Source organism: Lontra canadensis, unplaced genomic scaffold (assembly GCF_010015895.1).
Source record: "Lontra canadensis isolate GAN:19392208 unplaced genomic scaffold, GSC_riverotter_1.0 scaffold37, whole genome shotgun sequence".
Lineage (NCBI taxonomy): Eukaryota > Metazoa > Chordata > Mammalia > Carnivora > Mustelidae > Lontra > Lontra canadensis.
The window spans coordinates 4636191-4646698 of record NW_022631031.1 but is presented as its reverse complement, the minus strand read 5'-3'; the positions used below and the strand labels follow the sequence as shown (position 1 = coordinate 4646698).

General features: G+C 34.9%; 1 protein-coding gene across 2 annotated transcripts in view; it reads left to right on the top strand.

The window, feature by feature from the left end:
* WWP1 (WW domain containing E3 ubiquitin protein ligase 1) overlaps positions 1-10508 on the top strand; it is a 112356-nt gene that overhangs the window by 27571 nt on the left and 74277 nt on the right. For both annotated transcript variants that reach the window (XM_032869089.1, XM_032869088.1), the window contains exons 3-4: positions 3793-3883; positions 10291-10429. In XM_032869089.1, the coding sequence (XP_032724980.1) occupies positions 3814-3883; positions 10291-10429 (209 nt within the window). In that variant the 5' untranslated portion in view covers positions 3793-3813. The remainder of the gene's footprint in view (positions 1-3792; positions 3884-10290; positions 10430-10508) is intronic.

The following is a 10508-nucleotide window of genomic DNA, read 5'->3' as shown; positions in this document are numbered from 1 at the left end:
TGATGGTATCTTTACTTGATAGGTATCTCTTATCTTTTGAATGTATCTGTGTATTTGTTGTGATTATTTCGATGTTTGGACTCTCTTACTTTGTGCTTTCTGATAGTTTTGGTTATTTATGCTTTTTTTTTTCCTGTCTAGACTTTTTGGATGGATTGAGTTGTTAGTTTTTTAAAATTTTCTTCTATACTACTAGCTTGGAAATTATAGTCTATTTCTATAATTTTATGATTACCCTTGAAATTCTGCTGGGAATGCAGTACAGTCTAAAATTAAAGCAGATTGTAATCCTTCTGCTGAACAATGCAAGGATTTACACAGTTAACTCCTATCCTTTTCTCCCCTGCCCTGCCCCCTCTCTTATATGCTTCTGTTCATTGTTCCATATATTAATGGTTTATACTAGCTTTCTTTAAATACTGTAATAAGAAGTTGCTATTTTATTCAGACAAAATTTATTTAGATATACTTGTATGCTTACCAGCTTCTTCACTCATCTTTGCCTTCTTGCCTCTTAGAGCATCCTTCTGTGGTAATTTTGTTCTTTTATGAAACATGTTCTTTAGGTTTTCTTAAAGGTCTACTGTTGATAAACTCTATATTGGTTTTTCTGGCAATGTCTTAATGCCTTTCATATTCCCCAAAGAGAATTTTGATGGTTGAATAATTTTTGACTCAGTTCTTTGTAGATAAGCTTGTTCTCTACCTTCTATGCCTTCATTGTTGCTGTTGAGAATTCTGCTATCACACTAGTCGCTTGTTTGGTGTGCAGTGTCTTTTCTCTGACTACTTTTTATCCTGGTCCTTTTTTGGTGTCCTGCATTTTCACTGCTCTGTGGCCACCTGTGAATGTCTTTGTTTATCCCACCTTTTATTTATTTATTTATACATATATATACATATATGTATATGTGTCTATGTATATGTGGATACATATATGAATGTATATATACACATACATATATATGCTGTATTTCTTCGAATTGTGGATAAATGTCTTTCATTGTTTATAGGAAATTAAGTCATTTTCTCTCCTAGTGTGACCTCTTCTTTTTTCATTTCCAGGGATATGAGTAGAAATATATGTCCAATTAGCTTCATGTCTTTTAGCCTTCCTTTGCTTTTTCCATCTCTTTATTTCAGTACTATTTAATAAATGACTTTTTCAGATTCATATTCAAATCTGCTGATTCAAGTTCTATCTAATCTGAAAAAAACTGGAATTTAATTATATTGACATTGGCTCATTAATTATGACAAATGTGGCATGCTAGTGTGAGATGTTAGTAGTGGGGGAAGCTGGAGTATATGAGAATTCTGTTATCGTCACAACTTTCCTGTAAATCTGAAACTGTTTCAAAAATAAAGAGTTAAAACAGGGGTGCCTGGGTGGCTCAGTCTGTTAAGTGTCTGCCTTCAGCTCAGGTCATGATTCCAGGGTGCTGGGCTTCCTGATTGGGGGGGACGCAGGGTATGGAAGGAGTCTGCTTCTCCCTCTACCTCTCCCCCTGAACATGCTCTCTCTCTCAAATAGATAAATAAAATCTTTAAAAAAGAGTTAAATTCTGACTCTTTTTCAAATATGCAATGCCATTTTTCTTTCTGCTTGACCATGTTTTATCTTTCGTTGCTAAAACTAAATTTTTAAAAGTTTATACTTAATAATTATAATACATAAAAATCCATGTAGGGTCAGAAACTATTATTTCTTGTTTCTGCTCAGTCGTGGTAGCTTGTTTTCTTGTAAGTTTGATTTTTTTTTTTTTTTTAACTGTAGGCTCATAATTGGTTGCTCTTTGTTTTGGGTAACCCCAGTGGCTTAAATTGGGCTGCTTTCCTGCAAGCATCATGTATATGCTGCTTCTGTGCTACAGGTTACAGCTGATTTGGGCTTTTGCTTCTTGTGGGAGTCTCAGCTCCCTTACCTTGGAGCAGGCCAATGCTTTCTCTCTCGATCCCAGTACTACTATCAGCTTGCACATCCAGGGCAATACTCTAGTTTTAAAAAAAATATTTTTTTTCACTTACCACTACTCACTGTCCTCTTCTTTTTCAACTCAGTTAAAAAAAGCATTTTTGCTAAAATCTTAAAAAAAAAAAAAAAAAAAGGGGGCGCCTGGGTGGCTCAGTGGGTTAAGGCCTCTGCTTTCGGCTCAGGTCATGATCCCAGGGTCCTGGGATCAAGCCCCGTATCGGGCTCTTTGCTCAGCAGGGAGCCTGCTTCTTCCTCTCTCTCTGCCTGCCTCTCTGCCTGCTTGTGATCTCTCTGTCAAATAAATAAATAAAATCTTAAAAAAAAAAAAAAAAAAAAGCATTTTTGCTACTATTACGTGGGGTGGGTATAAGCTTGATACTTCCTTATACTTCTTGAGAACATAGCAGTGTTCAGAAACTACACTGGTTTTAATTTATTCAGGATCTTTTACACTGAAGCAGGAGGACCTTTCAAAATATTTAGTATACCAGCTGCTTGAAATTGAAAACCTTCAGTTTCCATTGATTTTCTTCATTGTCCATTGATCACCTAAAGCTTCTATTCCCATTGCTTTTCTCATATGCACATGACACCTGAGGTGTCTGTAGGTGATGTAATCCTTGAGCTGGTTTTCTCATCTGCAGAATGACAGCATTGGTCTGAATGACATCTCACAATCTGTGAATTTGTATTAACTAGAATTAGTTGATCAAATAGTATGCAGCTGTTCATCTTTTTATACACACAAATGCATATATACAGGCACATAATATATGCAACTACAAATAAGAGAGTATAATGATTTTAAAGTATTAGATTCCTGAATTTGGGGGAAGGATCTAAATGGAGCATAGAAAATACTATAAACAGGGAAAAACAAGACAAATGTTATATTCATTAGTATTTCTCAGTCTTGAACAGAATGTTCCACTTCATCCTTTAGTGGGTTAAGGGGGGATAGAAGTTTTAGCTTTAAAATTTTGTCATGAGGAAGTATTTTATTTAAAAAGTACAAGTGGAGGAAGGGAGCAGAACATGAAAAAATTTATCGATAAAAAGAAACGTGTAAAATTTACTGGGGACATGACAACTAATGCAGTATATAAATCTGAACTAAATACTGTGGTGAAAAAGTATGATAAAATGCCTTGTTTGGAACAGTTGATGAAATTACAGAATGTGGGCTATATAATAGAGAATAGTAACGTACTAGTTAAATTCCTGAATTTGATCATTGTTCTGTTGTTAAAGAGCATATTTTTATTAGGAAGTATACACTGAAGTATTAAAAGATGAAGGGGCAATTTACTTAGGTGGTTCAGATAAGTAATCTAGCAACTAAATAAATAAATACAGTATATAATATATAAAAATTGTATATTTGTAAGTCAACAAGTACAGAGGGGTTGGGGGGTGGGGTAGCTGGGTGCTGAGTATTAAGAAGGGCACGTGTTGTGATGAGCACTGGGTGTTAATATGCAACCAATGAACTGTTTAATGCTACATCAAAAACTAATGATGTACTATGCAGTTGCTAACTGAACATAATAAAAATAAATAAATAAATGAACACGTAATGCAGGATTCTTAGCATCATTATGTATTTTGTTCAAATTGACCCAGATATTTTTCATTGGCCATACTCTTCTGTAATGCTTTAGTACTAAGTTATAATTTTAAATGGAGGACAGCTGTGAATATATCATTTGATGAGTTGAAAATATATTAGGTTTGGTTTTTTAATTGACTCAAACAGTTTTAATCATACTGAAAGTTATACTCTTATCTAACACATGAATAAATTGACTTTTTAATAGGTATAAGCTGAATATTGGGACATGGCCACTGCTTCACCACGGTCTGATACTAGTAATAACCACAGTGGAAGGTTACAGTTACAGGTAACTGGTAAGTTATGTTCATAATAACTTAAAATAGTGATTCCCTGATAAAACTTTTTTGAGACCTAATTGAGTAAACTTACTCCGCAGTTATCTTTTCTTCTAGATTCATACTGTGATGTATTTGTTGCAACAGGCCTTAAAGATAGAAACTTCCCAAAAGTTTTTTTATTTATTCAGTAAGTATTTATTGTACCTGTGCTGGATGAAGAGAAGATACATCCTCTTTGGTGGTGGGAGAATTTGGGTATTAGAATAAGCATCTTTGAACTGGTCCTTAAATGGTTATTAGGATGGAGAAGGATGCTGAAGGCCTTTTTGCATCTATTCATGCATCTAATCATTGGGAAATACTTAAGTGGAATTACATGTATGAAAACACAAGGCTCTAGTTCTCCAGGAATTTACTGTATAGTGTTGAGACAGGTTTGTTTTATGTGGAGAATTGCCATGCAGAGTGACTATTAACTTGATGCAGTGAGAACTGAGAGTAAGGTGTCTTTCGTCTGCTTGGGATCTGGATGGCCTGCAGACACAGGAAAACAGGGGAAGAGAAGAACTCACAGGGCTTAACAGTTTTAACTCCTGGAGGAGTCAGAATTCATCTCAAGGCAGAAAGCATTAGAGGGAGAAGAACATTTGGCAGAAGATGGGAGAGTCTTGGTTAGGAGACTTCAGATCATTCATTCATTATATATAAACAATATAAATACCTGTAAGATTAAAAAAAAAATACCTGGAGGTAGAATATATACTGGAGGGGTGGGGGAAGAAAGGAAGAAAGTTTGTAATAGCGAGAGACTGGCAATGGAATCCTAGTTAGACAATGAAATAAGTATATGTGCCCAAAGGAGCCAAGTTCTAAGATAGTATTGTTAAGTCAAAGGTATAGAGTAGTGTGCATAGTATACAACCATGTGGATGTAAAAAAAAAGGAGGGTTGTGTATGCAGTTCTGTGCTTAAAAATACTAGAAATTATATTTGTCTCGGGAAGGGTGGGATTGAAGCCAGAGTGGGAAGACTGTAATTCCTATGGTACTTAGTGCTCTGAGGTCTCTAGGAATTTTCAGTGACCAGAGCTAGGAAATGTTTATTGTCTTAGAAAGAAAAAACAAATCCTGAGTTCATGCTGATAGTTCAAAGTCAGAATAGCTGTAGTCTCTAAATAACATGTTCCATTAAAAGGAGAAAAGAGATATTTTTACCTTATTTGACTTTGTATTTGTTGCTTTTCTCTTAGCCCAGAAATCTTAATTCCAAATGACAATAACATAATTGTATCTGTGTTATCCTGAAACACACACACACACATAGGCAATGTTAAAATTACTGAAAACAGCAGGCCCACTCATTGCATCCTAAGAGTTCTTTGTGAGTACCCCCCACCCCCTTACCAGGATGTATAGTCAGAATCGCACATTTGAAAGTAACTTAATGTAATTTCCATTTGGTTTTACCATCAGCTGGATAATCGGTTAGGTTTATTGCTTTCATTTATTTTTATTTAGTTTTGTCTGTTGCATGTAAAGAAAGCATTTATATAGCTCTGGAGTTAAAACTGTTAAATCAAGGTACATTTGAAGAGGCCTGGTTACTCCATGCCATCCCTTCCACCTCTCTCCATTACCTAAAAACGTACATAAACATTTTTATTAGTTTCAGTTTATTTTCCCATTGCTTTTTGAAAATATGAGCAGATGTGTACAATCTATATATTCATATATCTCCTCCCAACCTGGCACTTAAGGTACTTTTCTGCACCTGACTTTTCCATGTAACAGTAGTAATCTCCTGAGGTTTGCTCCATAGTAGGGTATATACCTTTTTGTTGCTGCACAATAAATACTCTGTTAAATAGATGTACCAAAGCTAATTCAACTAGTCTTCTGTTGATGGACATCATGGTTCTACTCTTTTGCTGTTACAAATAGTACTACAATAAGTAGCTTTATGCAAATGCCATTTCTTGTTTTTGCTCATGTTTCATTAGGATAGAATCCAAGAATGAGATTGCTGAGTCAAGGAGTAAACACATGTAATATTGCCAGTTATTGCCATATTCCTCTCTATAAGATCTGTACCGTTTTCTGTTCCCAGCTATCTAAGAGAGTGCCTGTTTCCCCATAGCCTCATCAAAATATGTTATCAAGCTTTGGTTTGTTGATAGGTAAAAAGTGGTATTTAAGATAGTGTCATTGTAAATATCTTTCTCTCATGAGTGAGGTTGAGCCAGGTTTAAGGGATATTGTATTTCGTTTTCAGTCAACCGTGGGGATGTATATTTTGAAGTAATTCCCTGGATGATTCTGATGTGTACTCCATTTACCTGCTTACATAATTCCTGAGATTTCTTCTTTTGTTCAATATAAGAGGCTTAGAGCCACATTTTTAGTTTTCAGTGTTATTTGTGCAGGACCTACCTGTGGCCACCTTACCTGATGTGTAACTTTCTTCCTGGTCTTGACCTTTCTGTGAGTTCTTAGTTGAAATAACAAAAACCTGATCTGACTGAATTGAGCCAAAAAGAAACTTACTGAGCAGCTACCAGGTAGCTCATGGAATCACCAGAAGTCTAGAGAACCAGTTGGTAAATAGGTGTGGACCAGAGAAGTGCAAGTAGTGCCAGTATATGGTATTTATCTTTTTGAGTATCAGTTACTGTTCTCCTTTGAAATACGGTGATGCTCTTGGGAAACTGAACTGGGACATATGCTAGATGGTACCAGATTTTAGGCTTTTCTCCTTTCTCTTCTCTTCTTGTCTTTACCTTTCTTTCATTTTGTTGATCTGATTTTTTTTTTAAATACAAAGCACCTTAAAATCCAGTCTTACTGATTTAACAATACCTTTTGGAATAAATATTTACTGTTTTACCAGTTAAGACCAAGAATCAGAGTAAGTTCCTTCTGTTAGTAATAGGAAAGCAACCAAGATTTTTGGACTCCCAAGTTGTCGCTCCTTTTATTAGAGAACAGTGACCTCTGTGTTGATCTTTCTTCCTTCCTTCCTTTCTTTGTATTGATATTTCTTTCACTTTTAGAATAATCAGTACCATGACTAAGGCCCTTCTCCTATTGCAGTCTGGCAGGTTATGGTCTGTAAACTGAGTTACTCTATTAGCTGATTTATTTTTATTCCTATTTCTGTTTTTAACCCATAACTGATTTGGCAATAATAAATAAGAACATGAACATTGATCATGCAGAGCAGGAAAAGTGTAACAGAGGAAAATAGAAGAGAAAGCTACCCACCATAATATGGTTTTAATACTGGAAGGAAGCATGCACATAAACATAATAGCACCCAGACGAGTATCAACCTTAGTAGTTGAGATTACAGGCTTTCTGCAGGAAATTGTGAGAAACAAAATGCAAGGCATGTTAAAACAGACTTGAGATTGAAAAATTAATGGGCTCTTACATTCATTCACGATTTGTTTAGGTATTGTGTCTTCTAGTACCTTACTATCATTTTTTAAATTTAATTGTGCTCATATGTATCATATTTTTGTATGAATGTAGTGAATTATGAATTTAACTTTACTCTTTTCAAATGCTTCAACATTTATGGAGTAATCTGTCTTTTCCCACTGATGTGAAATGCCACCATTGTCCTACACAAATATCTTATTCTCTTCTCTTCATTTCTGTCCTTACATCATAGTCAGACTGTTTTAATAACTTCATTTTATAGTACTTTATTTTTTGTGTTGTATAGTACTTCAAAAGTATATTGGGAAAAATCTCTCATTACTTGGTAATTTAAAATATATCTTCACTATTGAATTTTCTTTACCTTTCATTTGAATTTTAGAGTCTCCTTCCCTTTTCCTCTGTTGTTGTGCCTCCCAAAAAACTCCCTCAAAACCATGTTAATGTTTTCATTTAGGTTATTTAAAAATAACTTGTTAAATTAGAGATAATTGAAATATTTCAGCGTAAAACTTCAAATCCAGGAATATATCATGTCATTCCCTTTAAGTCTTTTATGTCCATCAGTGAAGTTTTATAGTTCTCTTCATGTAGATCCTATACATTTATTAAGATTACTACTAGGTTTTTTTTTGAGGGGAGGTGTTACTGTGAGTGGGATTCTTAAATTCTCTCTCTTTACATACACATATACAGGACTCTTTCTGATAGATTTTTGGTATTTATATAATGACATTTTGTGTATAACACAAAGGCAACTTAATAAATGAGAAAATGAAGTTTATCCTATTTACCTCACTAACTAGGATTCTTATTTGAATTAATAAGGTTTATCATTACTTAAAATTGTAGCATTTTAGTTACTTATATGTACATTTTTTGCCATCATATTATACATTTTTTGTGAAATTAAAAATTTTAATCTTTTAATAATCACTTTCCTTACCTTGCCGACACCTAATATTATTGAAGACTTTGCCAATAAAAGGTATACAGTGGATATATTTTGAATGTATCTGCAATTAACTCAGAAGAGTTAATACTTTGTAGTAATTAATATAGTAGAGTAATAGTTGTTAGTTCTTAAATACAGTATTTTCCTTTGAGTCTCTCTTTCTATTCTTGGGATATTAATTGAAGACTCTAGGGCACTTGGGTAGCTCAGTCAGTTAAGCATCCAGTTCTTGATTTTGGCTCAGGTCATGATCTCAGGGTTGTGAAATGGATTAAGACCTGCATCATATTCCATGCTGGGCCTGGAGCCTGCTTAAGATATTTTCTCTCTCCCTGTGTGTCCCGCTCTCCCACCCTCTTTTTCTCTTTCTAAAAAGAAAAATTAATTGAAGACTCTACTGTATTTCAAATACTCTACTTCTGCTGCAGCATTTATCACTTCATATTTCAATGATTTCTTCATGTGACTGTGTTACTGTTCTTTCATCATAGAACAGAAGCCTACATTAGCTTATGTTCCTATCTTTAACATGTGATACAGGCGTGGCATGGAAGGGGAAGGGTATTCCCCTTTCTCAGACTCACAGTATTCATAAGTAATAGACTGTAGAGGTGATCTTGGTAAGTTGTTACTGCTGCTTGGTAGTCAGTACTTTGCCCTGAAAATTTGTACTCCTCATTTGAATTAGTAGTTGCAAAAATAATATTTAAAAGTAATTGTTTAGCCTAAATTAAACAGGTCTTCCTCCAAATCAGGCAAATCTGATAAAAAATTCACTTCATGAATGGTTGTGATTAATTTCTCAAATGACATTTTGAAATTAATGTTTTTATTTGAAAAAGCAAGTACTTCCCCTTTTTTGGAAACGAACTTTCCTGGTAAAGCATTTTTTTTGAAATTGCCTAAGTTTATCTAATTTTCAGTAGGCAAGTATGAAACACTACCTGGCAGAGAGGTTCATAGGTATGTTGAATCTGAAAATACTTCCTTTCTTTTGAGGTTTGATGTAGTTCAGTATTAAATTCAAATTGTTGGCAAGGATGTGGAGAAATTGGCGGGTACCCTTATACCCTGCTGGTTGGAATGTAAAATGGTACCGCCATTTTGGAAAACAGTCTGGCATTATTCCACAGAGTTATTATACCCAGCAGTTCCACTCCTAGGTGTATGCCAAAAGAAATGAAAATATATGTCCACATAAAAACTTGTGCACAAATGTTGAGCAGTATTACAATAGACAAAAAGTAGAAACAACCCAGATCTCTATCAACTGATGAATCAATAAATAAAAAGTATACCCATACAGTGGGAATATTATTTGTTAGTAAAAGGATTAAAGTACTGATACATGCTACAACATGGATAAACCTTGAAAGCATACTGAGTGACAGAAGCCGGTTACAGAAGACGATGTGTTGTGTGAATCCATTTCTGTGAAACGTCCCTATTTAGGCAGATCTATAGAGAGAGAGAGTAACTGTTGGTTGCCTAGGGCTGAGGTGGGGGACTAGGAAGAAATGTGGTGACTGTGTGGGGTTTCTTTTTGGGGTGATGAATATGTTTTTAAAGTTGCTTGTGGTGATGGTTGCACAACTGTGAGTATATTAAAACCATTGAATTGTACAAATTAAATGGGTGGATTACATGGTATATGAATTACATTTCAGTAAAACTGTTAAAAATTCAAGTGGTTCTCAGGCATTATCAATAGGCCTTTTGTATTGTTTCTTCATTTTCCAATGAAAAGAGTTTAAGTTGCTTAAGAAGCACAGTTCCTTTTTTTTTTTTTTTTTTTTTTTTTTAAGATTTTACATATTTGAGAGAGGGAGAAGCAAACTCCCCCGTGATCAGGGAGCCCGAGATGGGCCTCGATCCCAGGGCTCCAGGATCGTGACCTGAGCCAAAGGCAGATATTCAGTTGACTCAGCCACCCAGGCTCCCCCACAGTTCGTTTTTATTGATTGATTCCTACAAAGTACTACTTTTTGTGTACCTATATTCACTAGTGGTTATCATGTTTCTGTTAGTTTCTAGTGCCAAACTAAAAAGAAAAAAGAACTGGTTTGGAACAGCAGTATATACAGAAGTAATTGTAGATGGAGAAATTAAGAAAACAGCAAAATCCAGTAGTTCTTCTAATCCAAAATGGGATGAACAGCTAACCGTGTAAGTACCGTGTATAGAGAATGCAGGATTTCCAAAAGGCGGGGGGCGGCATATGCTCCCTTAGAATGCTTTTGGTTGT